Source organism: Salvelinus namaycush, chromosome 19 (genome assembly GCF_016432855.1).
Source record: "Salvelinus namaycush isolate Seneca chromosome 19, SaNama_1.0, whole genome shotgun sequence".
Taxonomy (NCBI): Eukaryota; Metazoa; Chordata; class Actinopteri; order Salmoniformes; family Salmonidae; genus Salvelinus; species Salvelinus namaycush.
This window is the reverse complement of record NC_052325.1, coordinates 39,196,387-39,214,948: the sequence shown is the minus strand read 5'-3', so window position 1 is coordinate 39,214,948 and position 18,562 is coordinate 39,196,387. Positions and strand designations below refer to the sequence as shown.

Genomic DNA, 18,562 nt, shown 5'->3' with positions numbered 1-18,562 from the left:
GGGTGTGGTATACGGCCAATATACTACGGCTAAGGGCTGTTCTTAAGCACGACGCAACACGGAGTACTTGGACACAGCCCTTAGCTGAGATACATTGGCCATATACCACAACCCCCCGAGGTGCCTTATTGATATTATAAACTGGTTACCAACATAATTAGAGCAGTAAAAATACATATTTTGTCATTTCCGTGGTATACTGTGATGACTGTTTGATAACGCTCTCCGTAGCCGATTTGAGCAAGACCTTTAAACAGGTCAACATTCACAAAGCCGCGGAGCCAGATGGAATACCAGGATGTGTACTCAAAGCATACGCAGACCAACTGGCAAGGGTCTTCACCGACATTTTCAACTTCTCCCTGACTGAGTCTGTAATACCTACATGTTTCAAGCAGACCACCATAGTCTCTGTGCCCAAGGAAGTGAAGGTAAACTGCCTAAATGATTACCGCCCTGTAGAACCTACGTCGGTAGCCACATGAAGTGCTTTGAAAGGCTGGCAATGGCTCACATCAACGGCATCCTCCCGGATACCCTAGACCCACTCCAATTCGCATACCGCCCCAACAGATCCACAGATGACGCAATCTTAAATCGCACTCCACACTGCCCTTTCCCACCTGGACAAAAGGAACACCTATGTGAGAATGCTGTTCATTGACTACAGCTCAGCATTCAACACCATAGTGCACACGAAGCTCATCAATAAGCTAAGGACCCTAGGACTAAACACCTCCCTCTGCAACTGGATCCTGGACATCCTGACAGGCCGCCTCCAGGTGGTAAGGATAGGCAACAACATGTCTGCCTCGTTGATTCTCAACACTGGGGCCCCTCAGGGGTGTGTACTTAGTCCCCTCCTGTACTCCCTGTTCACCCACGACTGCGTGGCCAAACACGACTCCAACACCATCATTAAGTTTGCTGACGACTCAACAGTGATAGGCCTGATCACCGACAACGATGAGACAGCCTATAGGGAGGAGGTCAGAGAACTGGCAGTGTGGTGCCAAGACCATAACCTCTCACTCAATGTGAGCAAGACAAAGGAGCTGATCGAGGACCAGAGGAAAAGGTGGGCCGAACAGGCCCCCATTAACATCAACGGGGCTGTAGTGGAGCGAGTTTCCACATCACCAAATAACTATCATGGTCCAAACACACCAAGACAGTTGTGAAGAGCGCACAACAAAACATTTTCCCCCTCGGGAGACTGAAACGATTTGGCATGGGTCCCCAGATCCTCAAAAAGTTCTACAGCTGCACTATCGAGAGCATCCTGACCGGCTGCATCACCGCCTGGTATGGCAACTGCTCGGCATCTGACCGTAAGGCGCTACAGAGGGTAGTGCATACGGCCCAGTACATCACTGGGGCCTATTTTCCTACCATCTAGGAAAGCCCATAACATTTATAGACTCCAGTCACCCAAGTCATAGACTGTTTTCTCTGCTACCGCACGGCAAGCGGTACCGGAGCGCCAAGTCTAGGACCAAAAGGCTCCTTAACAGCTTCTACCCCCAAGCCATAAGATTGCTGAACAATTAATCAAATGGCCACCAGACTATTACATTGAACCCCACCCCCCCCATTTGTTTTGTACACTGCTGCTACACGCTGTTCATTATCTATGCATAGTCACTTCACCCCTACCTACATGTACAAATTACCTCTAACCTGTACCCCCGCACACTGACTCGGTACCGGTACCCCACTATTTTTTACTTTAGTTTATTTGGTAAATATTTTCTTAACTCTTCTTGAATTGCACTGTTGGTTAAGGGCTTGTAAGTCAGCATTTCACAGTAAGGTCTACACTTGTTGTATTCGGCGTGTGTGACAAATAAAGTTTGATTTGATTTGATACAGTCTGATATACCATGGCTGTCAGCCAATCAGCATTCAGGGCTCAAACCACCCAGTTTATAATGGCCAGTTAGTATGTGGCTTTCCTCTCTTTCGGATCTTAATGAGCTCTGACAGGCTGCAAAGAGAGACCTTCTATCTGATGATACTGCTGGAGAAATGATGAGGACAGAGGGCTTTGTTTTATGTTGCCTCAGTACATCTACAAGATGAATTATGGATTCTCCCATGCATCTCGACATCTACAGTATCTAATGTGAAAAACCCACCCACCGAATGGCCAATTCAAGGTAGTGCAACCCAGAAAATTCAGAGAGTTCAGTCAGATGATGGCTGTACTTATGAGTGAGAATGGCTTGTCTCTTCTATAGAATGTCATTGTCAGGAGGAGTGCTCTGTTTTCGCCTGTCAAAGAAGGTCTGGTTGTACGGGAAAGCTTGGTGTTCTACCCTACAGCCTGTGCTGAGGTTTGACACTGACGTTAATGAGAGGACAGTCACTATACATCGCTTAGTTGTTGTAGGAACAAGCAGGAGAGATTCTACTGCATACTGTATTACACTGCTGGACTTGTTTTTACACAGAGCAAATGTCACACCGACTATTCATTGATGAGATTGTTTCTCCAATTCATTGCATTAGTACCAATGTCAAACAGTGTGGAAATATATGATTCAAAAGCAGCCATTAGTGCAAACATAATGAATAATATAGGCAGCAATGTGTCTGGCATTCATTTGGTAAATGTCTTATTTTGTGGCTCGTACGCATAATGTAACATGAAAGCTGTACGAAAAAAAGAGTGAAATGTGCTTTCCAGACAGCCAATTGTCTCACCTGTGTGACTTTCTCAGTGACGTTGTGCGTTCTGTCCTTAACTTTGGGTGCTATGATAGTGTTTTCTGACGATGGGGGAGAGTGTGCCTTATTTTCGTTATTCCGCTCCGTGAAGTTGAGCGCAATCAGCGGGATCTTGTTGATGGTGCTGTACTTGTTGATGTTGGATTCAGAGGTGGAGCCAAGCAAACTGGACTTGAGATGATTGAACGGACCTGGAACGTAAAGACAACCCAAAGAAATTGACTGTAGAGAGATGGTAATACAGTATAGCACAGCTCTAGTAAAGGACATTGAGTAGTACCTGGACAGAGGTCAAAACTGTAGCAGTGAGCCAAACATCACACATTTGATGATGGTTGGCGTTGGTGATCAGGGAAACTGATGGGAAGCAGACAGAGCATAGTGACCACTGATCCCCCCCCCCCCCAGAAAGCAAAATAGCTGTCTTTCATGCAGGTGTTAGGTTGGGTGGGGATGGCAATATTAGCAGTCAGTGGAGGCAGCAGGCTTTCATTCAGGGGGTGTTGATCAATCATCCAAATACATTTAAAATAGCTGACATGACAAAAACACTCAACTGTCTAAGTCACAACACATTCTCAAGTGCAGTGCTTCGTTGAGGGTAGAATTTCAGGGAGAAATCATCATCACTCGTGGTCAATTGGCTTGATTAGGATACATGCTTCAAACAGTCCAATGCACGACAAGCATGGTTAGGGAACACATCGTTACCTCTGATATAGCGACCATTGTCTAAAAGCAGCATCATAGTGGCGAGAGGAAGAGAGAAGATAGAAATAGTACTGTGGATGCAGATATTGTTGGCATGGATCCGTAATAGTATACTGTAATACACAATTCCTGAGCAAGGAGTACTCACAAGACACAATGATGACAATAGCTTTGTCCCCATTCGAAATCTTGGGACCACAAAGCTTTCGTTAGACATTTCATCGTCTTACTTTACCTTCACTCGCGTGTCGGTCCCTGAACATGCTCTTGGAGTTGCTGAAGCCTTCTATGTCGTGGACGGAGGAGGCTCGCCTCATGCTGCTCCCGCTGATGCTGCCTCTGGAGATGGTGTGTGCGAGGCAGGTGGTGGATTGGTGCGCCTCCGTCTGGTACAGCCTGTCCCACGGGTGCTGCTTGGGAGAGGAGTGGTCCAGGGGTCCGGGTCCATGCACACTGGCCTGGGAGGAGTGGTGGCTGGAGCTGATGAGGGCCCGTGTGTCATTGGCATCGGTGGGGCTGCAGTTGTCTTCGGTCGGGGGCGACTGGAAGTTGGTCAGAGCCACAGAGTCCTCGTTCTGTTTGGGGGAGGGGGAGTCCACCATGACGGCATCTGGGTCTTCTTGTGGAAGAGACTGTTTGTTGGAGACCAGACTAAAGGCAGCCTGGCGGAATCGGAAGAATCGTCCCTTTCCTAAACAACAGAAAATGTTGGACCTGTTTATTCCTGCTCCAAACAATCAAATTATTAAATGATGAGAAAGTATGATTTTGACTGTATAACATAACATGTAAAAGATCTAAAGCATAAGCAATAGCAACAATTATTTAGTCAATTGAGTCACATTTTCAATGAATGCCAATCTCATTACTGTTCTTTGAGCTGGAAGGTGCACTTTCATTTATCTGATTGTGTGTAAATCTATAATTGGATTACCTTATGTGTTCATGATCAAACAGAGGAAGCAGAAAGCCGGAGAATCAACCTCTAATCCAATGGCATTCAATGGTACGTGACTGAATAACCTTGATCGGCCCTTTACCCATAGTGCATAGCGTGTATACTGCTGTAATGCCTGTCATAGTGTTCTTTCTTATTTGATGATTAATGAATTAAAACTGTTGATAAATGGACACTATGTATTGGCGTACACCGCAGGATATCATAATGTATCATACCGCGTTCAAGACCATAAGTGAAAACACTTAGCGGAAAATTCATCTCCTTCCTTAATTTAACAGAGATGGTATGTCCAGTATCTCATGTGTGCCTCATGTGTGTCCACTGTGCAGTAACGTCTTCAGAGTGACACACAGGCACATATAAACCAGTGAGGGAACTGTAGTTTGGGTTCATTAACAATAGAAGTGGTGAAAGTGAGCGCCAGGCTCACTCATAAATATGAGGCAGCCATCGTTCAGCACCCTCCTTGCATCATGTCACTGCCATCTGTTTCCATTCCCCAACCACATGTACTTCTGTTACAACCCTTATACACAATAAAGCCATCACACTCAACAGGGCCCCTGGACAGGCCTCTGAAATAGCCCCTAATGGCAGGAAGTCTGCAATTTAGACCTGTTTTTTTTAATGGACATAGGAATACATGCCTCAGCATCTCTACTTTAGGTGTCTTTGATTTACAATCATATGAGATGCCAGAGGAAAGTAGAGGGCTGCATATTTCAGGTGAACTCCAAGTTCCAGTAGTATAGAGTTAGGGTTGCAAAACTCTGGTAGCTTTTCCAAAATTCTCAGGTCTTCAGGAAATCCCAGATGGAAGATTCCCGGAATCAGAAGGAAATTAGAAGGAAATCCGGAAACTCCAACCAGGATATTGGGGAAAAAATGTGCGAAAGTTACCAGAATTTGGCAAGCCTACATACAGTTTTTTGGTAGTAGCCTACTGGATTTATTACTGCTTTTCTCCTCTCACTTATTTCATCTGTATATAAATTACATCAATCTGTAAACCCAGCATCACCAGACATGGCCTCCATCACCAGCTGACACATGCTTTGTTTTCATTCCCCTGCAATGGCTTGGTATGAATGCAGGTAGAAGCTGTTGATTTATGAATGGTAGGGCAGAGAGCACTTGATCCTCACTGAGCCTTCTGAATTAATAATGGCTGTTTTAGTGTTTTACTCCTGCTTATGTCAAAATGTACTTATGTAGAACACAGTTCCTGTGTGTTTTGTAGAAATGTCAAAGGAACAGAATATAGAAGCAATACAGAAGCAAGAAGAGAGGGAATTCAATTTAGAATATGCTTTTTCGTTTCATCCCCACTACTGTAGAGTATTTCCATTGGGAAGAAAGAGAGAGCATGTGGAGGTCTTTCTCTTTTATACCGTTAAGCCTTCTAGGCGTCATTTACTCTAAACACATTCATTTTCCATTCCATACAGCAGCTATTAATCCGTCGCAATAACTCAGTATGAAATTAGAATGAAATGGTTCAGAGAGGCAGAAAAGCTATTGGTTGCACCCAGTGAATTTAGCTGACAATGAAGTTCTGAATTCAAATAATGTATTGTAGTTTATGTGAATCTATACCACCGTCATTTCCCTATAAATAGCATAGAGGAAAGATTCATTTTCATACGGTCCAATGCATCTCTTTTCTCTGTAATTTTGCACTTCTTTTTGCTGAGAAGGGGGTTCTGTGTGCAGACTGTGAAGAAGGGATTATTCTCTCCTTTGCTCATACTATTGTGCTAGTTGCTATGATACCTGGAGACAGTATGCACGGGTTCATAATTAGTCCCCCATTGCCCCCAAAATCACTTTGCAAGGAAAGCATATTTGTATGAGGCCAATAACAGCAAGCCGATGCCTGTGGTGAGGAAGCTGCTGATCGATCACACAACATGCTTATCTTTTCCTTCTTTCGGTGGCGTTTGTTCCCCTCAGTAAAGACCTTTAGTATGAAAATCAAGCAATCAGCTCTGGTCAGTGGTGTTACGAACACACACACACACACACACACACACACACACACACACACACACACACACACACACACACACACACACACACACACACACACACACACACACACACACACACACACACACACACACACAGATAATGCACACACAGATGACACACACAACACGCACACGACACACACAGAGGACACGTGCACCCCCCACCGCCTTGGGTGCAGTGCAGTGTTCAGGATTCCTACTGAACCGTGCGGATGGCTCTGCCTTGCTCAGTGAGGAGATGCTCGGCACCTCCAAAATCAGGAGCAAGCAGAGATGTCTTGTTGACATTTACACCCTCTGACACACAGCAGTGGAGGAGATGGTAAAGAGACACAGCCCCCAGTTCAAATACCACTGCTTTGTTCCCTATCTAAAAATAAGCACAGACGAAGCAAAATAAAGAGATGACAAAATTCCACAATGACAGAGGCCAAATAAATTGTGAAATAAAAATCTATTTAGTTTACTTGTGAAGAGAAACACAATATAGTGTGCTGTCTTCCAGATGATAAAGTAACTGTCCAGTAAACATCACTTTTAAAAGTTCATATTCTGCTAACTCATACCCAAATAATGGAAATGCCTCGTCCTATATTCATACTCGCGGCCAAAGCATAAATTGGTGAAAAAAACACTTAAAAACCCCACCTCAAACTTGTCAAATAAATCTGGAAACACTGGACATTTACTTTAAGCTACATGTATTCCAGGAACCTGGGTTGAATTTCTACAACTTGCCTAATTAGCCTCTTGCAGATGTAGATGAGGATGAGCATGAATAATTGCAATTAGTAGTATCCATATGTGTAATTGCCCTTCTATAGAAGAGGAGTGCATCTTTGGGAACTGGAAGGAAGGCACTTCTATTAGTGGACTGCAAAGTCAGTTCGGACTTCCTATGTGATGAGCTCCCCCTGATCTAGCTGCGGTCTTACATCATTACACGGGCCGTGTTCTAAGTGGCACCCTATTCCCTATACAGTGCACTACTTTCGACCAGGGTCAAAAGTAGTGCATTCTATAGGAAATATGGTTCCGTTTTGGGTGAAACATGACATTTCATTACAAACAAAAAGGTACTACTGCATATCCACATTGCCAGTAGACATACACAGGGCAGGAATCCGGATACTCACTGGAATCAGCTCTTTCCAGGGATGAGTGATTCAGCTTCTCTGTCGAGTCGCTGCTTCCCTCCTCAAGGACGTAATCAAAGTTTAGAATGAACAACATCACTACGCCTTCCTCGTTCTTCACCGGGATTATGTGAGTGTAGCACTGGAAGTCCGTCCCTGTAAGAAATAATAAACCTGTCATGTCTAAAAGCTAATGCTCCTCATCTTCTCCTTCTCCACAGTTGAGCTCCACTACAGTATAACTTCTAATCCATTCTAAGATGGATGCCTGCTACTCTACCTGAGAATGCTCCAATTTAATAATAATATAGTGTTGGAACCCATGGAATCGTCCGCTCTCTGAGCGGAGAGGAAAATCGTGTCCTGCAAAAAAGAATTTAGACCCCTAGATGGCAATACTTAGAGAGATGATTATTATTCCAATTGTTATTTTTTCTGTAGCAATATTGATATCGTAATGCCATGTTGCTAGCACCTCTCTTAGTGCTAAGTGTTCATCATGAATTCCCTAGCTTTATGATAGTAAGGCAGTTTGCTGATTCGACATGGACACAGACTGGTCAAGAGGGCACCTTATAAGTAGCGTGCTTTATCCTGGATACAGCACACAGGCCAGAGCTTCACATTGCACATACAACGTGCCCAAATGGCACCCTAGACCCTTTATAGTGCACTACTTTTGACTAGGATTCATTGGGCTCTGGTCAAAAGCAGTGCACTACTGTATACAGCGAAAAGGGTATAATTTACAATGGAACAGAGTCAACTCCCAGGGTTTCTACTGGGTCATACCAGACCCACTACCGCTGAGCTGCCTCCTCAAGAGGAGTAAAAATATAAAGTTCTTGGCTGCGTCCCCCGGTCAGAAGTAGCGCACTAGGAAATAGGCCGCCATTTGAGACAAAGTCCCTTTCTTGTGCCCATAAAATGGCAATATCTGGAATGCACTGACTGGATTATAGAAGGATCAGTACCTTGGGTTGAATTTCTCCAGGCAGAATGGAGCAAGAAAAATCACCGACCCCCACCCAGTGAATAGGTGTTCTACGGAAGCATTTAGGCTACAACATAGTATATGCAAAACATTGAATGCAATTGGAAGGCACTTCTAAGCTTAATAATCTCATCACCAAATCAGTATTATGTTAGGTAATAGTATTACTAAATATGTTGTACTTGAATTATCACGCAAACCCCTAAAAACTATTAGAATATCCACACCAGAACTTAATAGGGTCAAGAGAGTTTTAACAGATTGCAAATGATTTCAGCACTGCTGGAGACACTACATCAAAACAACAGCAATCTGCCAGCCTGAATGCTTGTCATGCTATAGCTGAGCCATGCTGTAATAATATAGGAAGAAAAAGTTGACAACGCCATCAGCACCTTTTTAAGTGAGATTGACTGTTCTCTTCCAGTTACCTCAACTCGGCTGAATTCTGTGTCAATTAGTTAAAACACATATGCTAAATCTGCACTACTACCTAATTACCAACAAAAATGATGATACAGGAAAAAATGGGTTTTGGTTCCTTAGGGTCCTCCAATCTATTTAGAGCCGGTGCAATATGTTAGGCCAGCTTCCCTGAGGCCTCGGTAGGGCATCAATGTCAGGAAAATTGTGTTGCTCGCTTATTTCAAAGGATACCAAACAAGCTTCTCAGAAAGCATCGTAAACAGAAATACATACTGAAATGTTAAGGGTCCTTCCATATAAACAAGTAGAAACTATATCATTTGAATAGGAGGCATTCCTTCAAAATGAAAGGAGGACCAAGGCACTCTTCATATAATTAATTAAAATGCCTTTATTTGTATGGCATGTTCAATGGAAACAAAGTTTTAAAAACGCTGACGTGTTTCGGCTGCATGGCCTTCGTCAGGTAGTACAAAGATATGATAACGCAATGTCCTCTTTTTGAACAGCTTTTTCTAAATCAACCCTGATTTGAAGAGGGAGTGGTTGCAGAATTCATTGGACAACACCTAGTAAGCAATACTATACACATTAAAAAGTGAAATACTGTAGATACTGTATGTTATCAAAATGCAAATCAAGGTTAGACCCATCAGAACCCCTAGACACCTTGAATATGACTGGGCAAGGTGGTAAGAATATGAGAGCCGTCTATTTTATAGTACACTAGATCACAGCAAACATGGACCACCGCAGTCCTTATCGTAAACAAAATCATTTCATAAGCGCACATTGTCGTCAGCAAATGGAGGGCCAGGAGGTTGAGGGTGGTCTCCTGTTGCCTATACACGGTTTACAAATTAATATAGCCTTGGTACTGATGATGCCGATTTATCTGGTGGCTAAATCTGTCATTAGATCAACTGATGATTTTCCAGCCCTAATCTCTTAGCGCAGCCTCCATAACCCTACATCTCCATAACCCTATATCTCCATAACCCTATATCTCCCACTGCATTATAATGCCATCAGCATTATCATTGAATTGTAAAAAGCAGGTTCAGACTAATACAGAGTCATGCAGAGTAGAAGCAGAGTAGAAGCAAAATAAATCCTTTCATCAGTGGGACTCCATTTCTCCCAGAGTCTCACTGCCCTCATAAAACAATCCACACATCTGCTGCCCTTCTAGGAAGAACACCCGATGTGCAATAATAAGCAATACGCAAAGAAGATCAAAAGATGCCCATCCGTCCCTATGCAAATGTGTCTCTCACCGTCTACCAGCCGGGCCAGCAGAGGACACATTACCATTGTTCACAGTAATCTCCTCAGAGCTGGATCTCACATCCACACTGCCAGTCACATTCATCAGCAGTAGGCTGTCTGTCTGATTAAACATAACAATCCTCTGTTGGACTGCATTTACATGTCAGACTTTAATAGGAGCCCCCATGGAATGGCCGTTCTTAGCAACAATATTTTATGTCCAAAACTGTGAAAAACATTTACATTTCTATTGGATTTGTATTTTGTACATTTAGCAGACACTCTTATCCAGAGCGACTTAAAGTCTGTGCATTCAACTTACAGTAGCTCGGTAAGACAACCACGTAACCACAATTATTATAATTGTGGTGAACTGGTAATAAGGGAAGCGCCTTTATCTGGTATGGGTTATAATGTCCATTGTATGAAACTCCTCACTCATCTCCTCCGGTATCAATACTGCTCATTGTCATTGCTCATTAATCATTCATCGATTTTAGTTAACTGCATTTAGGTTTCCCCACAATTACATGACGGAAATTACCCCTATTCATCTCCTTAGACATCTATCTCAGCAATAAATGATTCAGTGTATACACGGATCTTGTATCTGTTAGTTGGCATACATTAATGTTTCACACTGCGTCACGTTTTAGATCTGTGGAAACTAGCTACTGTGTGAGGAGAGTAAAGAAAATGCTGCAAGAAAGAGGAGACCCAGAATGATTCTGTGGCAGCATGTTTGGGAATTGATTCAACTTACCAGATGGGAAAACAATACCCCGCTAAAAGGCTGAGCTATTTGGGTGCCTCCTCATCCTGTCTCCTGCTGAAAGTCACCTACTCAGGTGTATAATAGCCAACATCCTCTTTTTTTTACCTCCACCGGGGTGATGAATGGCAGAATCCGAATCATCATGTTAGATACTTCTGATGACCAGCCTAGTCATGTGATCTCAAGATTATTCTATCCCAATACAAGATGGTTTAACGTTATAATATAATGTTAACATACACAGAAATGCACACACACATGCTTACTCTATAAATAAGTTACAAGCAAATAGAACTTGGAGTAAAACAGGCCAATCATTTCCTAGTCCTGGTTTCATGTGGCCAGGAGACTATTCACACCTTTCATTGTCATTAGGAAGGATTGTTATGGCAGACAGACTCTGGTGTGTTGATTGAATAGAGAAGTCCCCAGTTCATTCCCTCTGCCAGTACACGTCAGACCACGTGCATGATTGTGGAAAGCTGCCAGGATAAACAGTGTTGCGTACACTATGTGCACCTCTCAGGTTGGTGGTAAATCACACTGAGAAGCACTGGGAAATGTGCAATAAGAGCATTTAGTGGTGCATTTGACCTATGGTTTAAGACGTGTTATTCAGTGCTATACATATCCTAAACAATTGCGTTATTAGTTGCGTACCGGGTTGTATTCACTAGGCACCAAATGGCAAACAACGGACTGAAACAAGGAGGGACTAACTGAACTTGTCCAATACGAAATATAGTGTGCACTAATGAATACGACCCAGTTACCACCTCCTCCCTGTGTGAGTTGTAGATCATTTGCAGGCAGGTTGGGATAATTGAAAGTGGCAGGTTCAGGAGAATACAAAGGTCTAATAGTGTACATTAGTGTCTCTTCTAGTGATTGGATGTCTATCATTAATTTCAGTCGGTGGGTTCAAGTTTCCCTTCAAGTGTCAATCTAGCAGCCCCTTCAGCCCCTACGGAGCTGCCTCAGCCCCCAAGCATGATCACTGTCTTCAGACTGGCAGAAGGTCAAATGAGATTTCCAGAGCTTTTACCTTGGTCCCATTGAATGTCAGATTCCAGGGCACAGAGAAATGCAGATCATACTGATATTGTGGCCTTTAAGGATAATACACCTGTCATGGAAAAAAGCTTTTATCAAGCTGACTATGAATGCATAAGCTCAGCGGGCAAAGCAATTGTGTGATTCCTAAGATGCACAGATATGAGGTTTAGGAAAATAATGTTGTAACTGAAAGATTTGATAGTCTTAGAATTTCTAATTTTTCCAAAAGTCTGCAGAGACATAACTGATAAGGGAAATTGATTCTTAATTAACTATATATTCAATGTGTTGACAATAGTAAGTGAAGTCTAAATTGTTACAGATCAGATATATCTGAATTCGTGTTACTTTGCATACTATACACATGATGACCGTACATCACCGTGGCATTGCAAACTATAATGTCCTTTCAATGCTTTTCAAGTATGGATAAAAATAGATATCATTCCTTACCAATGAATGCACAAGGTGCCAGTCATGTAGAAGTATTGGGTCTGTATGAATACATAGATCCAGTGCTGTATTGATATCAGTTCCCATTTCAAGATGATGGAAATTTCATTAGATTCTATTTCCACCATCAATAATTGAAAAGATGGCTGCACATCGAGCCAATATTGATTGCTGAAGGTCTACAGCTGTGTGATCTCTTCGTCTTGGAATACTTCTCTGTACAGAAGCATTCTGACGAGAAAGAGAAGTCTAAAAGTACTTCTATAAGGGTGGGGCTAGGACAGTTAGTTATAAGTAGTACTTCCCACCTCTTTTTTTTAAACATAGGACCTTCATCACTCACCCACACTATTTAGGATCTTTATGGGCACGTGACATTAATGAGAAAAAAAAATGATATAGACACACGTTGTTGTTATTTTGTTCAGCAGACGCGTCTTAAGGTTAAATGCTAGTGCAACGAGGGGAGAAACATTCCCATGTTAAAAACATATCTTCATTTTTTTTGGTTCGCTATGAATCCCAACATTTAGAGAGAAAAACAGCAGTTCCAGATGGAGCAGGCTGTACATGAGTCATGACACTCTCCGCGGTTATCGTGCTAATACAATGTGACATGGTTGTTGCAGGGCTGTGTTGCGGAGGCCATACACAACCGCACCGGGGCATAGCCAATCAAGAAGGGAATATGTAAGGGGAGGGAAGGCATACTAACCCTTTGTTTGGAGTCTGTTGGCCATGTGGCCATATCTCGCCTCCGTTAAGACTGCCCTAAGCTAGTCATCATGGCCTACTTTCATCTTTAATCAGTGTCCTCTAAGTCATCAAGATGAACACCAATTTCAAGTGCATCTTACTGTATGTGTTTTGCTAGCTAGCCAGCTAGCTGATATTTTTCATCCAATGGGCTGAAATAGCTAATTGCTGGCAAAAGCTAATTGGAAGTAAAACAGATGGTTTGGTGGACGTTGGATTGGATTCAAGAGTGTCCCCCATGAAATGGAGATATGAACTCGTATGTGGATATGTAGGGCGACTGGCCAAGGCGTGTGTTCGTGATGTTCAATACTCCATCTGCCTCCTACTGTACTCAGTGTTAATTAGCTTTTTGTCAGATGATAATTACAGAGAGCCTGTCTAGAACAGCATTTATATCAGGCCCATTTTATCGAAGACTTCTGCAAAATCAACTAATCTAATTCAAACCTGATATGTTTTAATTTAATCCGATCTTTATTCTGATAGGATGGCTTCTTTCTAATAAACGTCTGACCTTGGCAAACACTAAATGTGTTTTGCAACATATTGGGAGTAACCAAAGAGGCTAAGATCAAATAAAAAATGCATGCACCTCTTTTTGAGCGCAGCCATCCAGGTCTCCCGAAGCAGCCAACTGTGAGTGCCCTGTGTCCCCCCCGTCGCCCTCACCCCCCCCCCCCCCCCCCCATCACCCTGCAGCGGGGGGGGGGGGGGGGGGGGGAGACGGCTCTCCAGCTCCTCAAAGGGGAGTCACCTTTGAAACCCTGCACCCACGCATACTTCAGCAGCATGGCTAGCTATGCTGAGACATGTATTTAACTTCAGCCTTCTGCTCAGTGTCAGCTTCCCTTTGTACTCACTCATTCAGTTCCAAGGTACTATTACACCCCTCGGAATAGGATCGTTTTACAAAACCCAGCAAAGGAAGATGTTTATCTCATTGATTATGAATCTTCTTTGAGAGGGAAGATTTCGGATTTCTCTCCTCTCACAACTATTTACTGTTCAACACGGAGATGAACGATAATGTGCCTGTGGCGACGGTTTTGGATGTGTATCTCACTGTGGTCTTGATTGTCCTTTTCGAAGCATACGCATGAACAGCTTCACTTTTCAGCTTTTTGCTGAAGAGCTAGAGATGTGTTGCTGATGATGTCGTCACCGGGCATTTCAAGACCCCCCCCACAGTGGGAACATGACACAGTATGAAAACCAAATTAGAGATGCTTATTTTAAGCATGACTATTCCCATCTGCAGTTTTATACTAACATGTCTGCATGACTATGATTCATTTGATAGTATCGCGCTCCTGTAGACCGTGAGTGAGCAAGCAAGAGGGAGCACCTGAGGTCTAACACCATCGAGTTGTGAGTCATGATTTAATATTGGCCAGACACACTTCCTCTATTTCCTCTGCCGTGACACTATCGCTTATTCGTCCTTATGCTCAACTATTTCTCTATGTTGTCAACACTGGTTCAGCCCTATTGTGTCTAATGTCATTTCCACTCTGTGAAATGTGATAGGCTTTAGCTAAATGCTTTAGCAAAATGGGGTCGACAAACAATTCGCGTCGATAGGCCCATTGCTCTCAAGGATGTCATGAATCTTGCATTTGTGTTCCCATCTACGGGAGCCTGTGGATTGTGCCGTTCCATAGCCCTGTAATGCATTTACGCGGTAAGCTGCTCACTCCCAGTCACCGCAGTGTCATCCTTGACATCTTTATTCATGAGCTCTGCGCCTCACTCTAGACTCCTCTGAGGAGTATTAAGAGTCCTGTCTCGAGGCCCAGGAGGGAGGGCGGGAGAGCGAGTGTAATGATTAAGTTTGAATGTGTCGTATGGCTTTTACTCTGCTCCCATTCCTTATTAACCATGATTGACACATTGAGTTTATACAGAACTACACGGAGACTAAAGTGACTTTAAAACCCTGCTCTTCATAGAGGTACTCCTCACCAATGGCTCCCTAGGGTACTTTGTGTTATTGTCGTTCTCCAGGATTCTAAAACAATCTATTCGACTTACTCGAGGAGCATCTGGCTCTGATTCCCACGTGATTAGCAGAAATATGTCTAGGCTGATGACTGCTGCTGCTGGAAGAAAGAAAATTGAACTATTTGGATTTTCCGGTGAATCTACTGTCATTTTTCACTATGTAAGTTTTTCACTATGTAAGTTGGGTTAAACGTTCTTTATTGCCGTGAGCCGGGGGAACAAAACAATACGACCCGCCTTCCTGTCATCATATACTATCCCTTGAAAAGAGGAGCGACACTGCAATGACTTTGAGGGGTGAATTATACTGACCAAAAAGCGCACTGCCTGACAATGGCAGGAGGTGGAATTACATTTTTAGATGTATGTCATTGAGCAGCAACTTCCTTTTAATTCACTGCGACTTCACAGTACTGCTGCCTGCACTGAACACGGTTCATATCATGTCTAGAGTCAAGCTAAAAAAGCACTAAACCCATGTGGAGATAGTGGCCCAAGAAAATGGAACCCAAAGAGGACTGAAGGTCCTCACGAGAACAGTCAAACAAGGATAGACGAGATAATAACCACATCTTCTTTTTGGATTACATCTAGAGGAGTCAAGGACCTTGAACATATGCTGGAATAACAATGCCTCATAGACATAATGCACAGTGCAGTTAGAATGAAACCTGGTGTCACCCCTCGCCAGGGATGAAGCTCAATACATTAACTCACATGTCCTTTTCTTGCTCAGTTCATGTGCTCAGGAAAAGCCATAGAATTAGGAATTAGAACAGGATCTCTATGGGGAAAAACTCAGAACCCGACAGTTAAATCTAATTGAGAGGAAAACAGAAAAGCCCACCTTTTGAAGCTGGTGCGACATCCCAAATGGCACCCTATTCCCATAAGGCTCTGGTCCAAAGTAGTGCAGTATGTAGGGAATAGGGTACTATTTGGGATTCAGCCCTGGTTCCAGTCTGATGATGGTACATTGATTACTGGATGAATTGTTTTGTTCAGACTCTCATAGATTTCTCTATAAGGGTTGTGACTGGGCATGGCCCATCTCGCCACTGTTGAGAGATTTGACAGGATGGCATGCAAATACTGCAGTCATTCATTGATTTATTGTCATTGTGAAACAAGACTACATTGATTCGCTGTTAGCTATTTGTATCGTCATTACAATCGTCTGGAACAGCCTTGGAGGAAGGCAGGTGAGTCGCAGCATATTGTGCTCTAGACCAGAGTGAACTGAGACAGCACTTTCCTTTCCTCTGTCAGTCACAGACAACACACTACTCCCTACTGTGCCATGGCAGCTGACCAAGCCCCATTGACCTTGTCAGAGTCAAGATCCACTCTCTCTGCTGCATGTGTCTTAGTGACAACTAGGACCAAGAGAAGGTACAAACTACCATATTGCCACTGACAGTCTCTACTATACATACAATTGGAAATTGATAATATGCTGGTTCATGCTCCTAGATGCTGTATATCACATAATACCTCTCCAATGCCAAGGTCTTCAATAAATTGGAATGTTCAGCCTTCTGGCATTGTCTGCCAAGCCACTGATTACACCTCCATTATGCAACGGCAATTTAAAAAAAAAATCAAGCCAGATATCATTGTCAAAGGTTATCTTGCTTCCTCGCTTAGAATATAATAACATTTACTGAAACTCTCACATCATACCTCATCAAAACAATGATATCCATAATGGTTTAAGACCTAAATTGTTATTGTTGGTAGTTAAATAGAATATTTTCCATAAGTAGCATTGTTCAGTAAATGCAAAGGAAGATCCACATTCTACATAGACAGGAAATATGGATATTGATAGTCCTTTCCTATACATGTTAATTGCCTATAAATGTTGTTTGCTCCATCCACATGAATAGCGACATTTATTGCACAGGTCAATGGAGACACTTTCTTAATTGAAGGAAAAGCTCTCATTACTTCTCATTGTCAAGTGCACTGTCAAAACTGTATAACCTCATCTCTACTGTGTTCACCGATTCTCTCAAGTAGGATATCAGCACATATAATCAAAACAAGGTCTGCATCTCAAATGGCACCATATTCCCTTTATAGTGCACTAGAACCCAAAGGGCTCTAGTCAAAAGTAGTGCACTATTAAGATAATAGAGTGCCATTTGGGACTCGCATTGAGGTGGATGTCTTGCGGGTGGGACTGTAGCTTATGATTTCTCAGAGACAGCACATCACACCTAGTATATAAGGCCACCTCTCTGTTGCTGGCCCGGTTGGCTGACTCACCATCTTTGCGATGATATGTGATTTCCACCTTGCGCTCCTCTGAGCCCATCAGAGCCTGGTCCACCTGGCTGATGGCATGTGTGTCAGTGTGCTCGCCGTGGAGGAATTCACAGGTGCACGGCTTCTGCATGACGTCCGGTCTGGAGTAGCCAGTCATCTCACAGAAGCCATCGTTACAGTAGATGATTGCACAGTTCTGCACCCGGGCATTGGCTATGACAAATTTCCTATCTGCAAGAAAAAGGAAACAAAAAACCACAATGCTATCAAACCAATTTGTTTGTAGTGTCTAGATTTGAGGTTTATGAACATTTTAAGAGTATTTGTAAATTGAAGACAGTCCAGTATTTGATATCATTAATACAAATGTGGTATAATTTGAAATAACTGTCGAGAAGTTGTCAAATAGCACTTGATTTCTGAAAACATCTATTGACTTAGACTAGAGCATAACAGAATACATTCTTGACACTGCTTGATGTGTTCCTCTAACGTATTCTTTAAATGAACAAACCCATTCTTAATTGGAGAAATATGAACGTTAATTCATACGATCCAACAGCTTTTAAAACCTAACTTTATGCCCACTCTATACCCACTTTTACAAACAGACTAATAAAACACACGCGCCACAACGCCAAGAACAACTCTTTAGATTAGCACGAGGATACCAGGGATGTTATACTTACTCTGTCCCTCGAATTTCCGTATTATTATCCCAAGAAATGTATTTTGTGGCGCAACATGACCTCTTCGTACAGGCATGATTATTCCGTGCTCTTGTGTAAAGGCGCTTTCGCAATGAGACCCTGAAGTTACTGTTGTTGCCTCTTGCCGATATTTCCTTTGTCACAAATCATTCTCGGCGCACTCACCTTGCACTTTAAATGACCTTTCCCAAATTCACTAGAATACACTTCAGCCAGCATGCATACCAGAGCATTTTAATGACTCTTTGCCGATACGTACGGAATCGGGGAGGATTTCTGC

At 42.9% G+C, this 18,562-nt stretch overlaps 1 protein-coding gene across 1 annotated transcript in view; it reads right to left on the bottom strand.

Annotated features, from left to right (window-relative positions):
• The window catches only part of LOC120064017 (potassium voltage-gated channel subfamily H member 7-like), a 50,208-nt gene extending 31,871 nt beyond the window's left edge, over positions 1–18,337 (bottom strand). Inside the window, exons 1-6 of the mRNA XM_039014327.1 lie at positions 18,262–18,337; positions 17,573–17,803; positions 7,569–7,724; positions 3,677–4,132; positions 3,442–3,462; positions 2,707–2,921 (exon numbers count right to left, since the gene is read on the bottom strand). Of these exons, the coding sequence (XP_038870255.1) occupies positions 2,707–2,921; positions 3,442–3,462; positions 3,677–4,132; positions 7,569–7,724; positions 17,573–17,803; positions 18,262–18,337 (1,155 nt within the window). The remainder of the gene's footprint in view (positions 1–2,706; positions 2,922–3,441; positions 3,463–3,676; positions 4,133–7,568; positions 7,725–17,572; positions 17,804–18,261) is intronic.
• Positions 18,338–18,562: the final 225 nt, after the last annotated feature.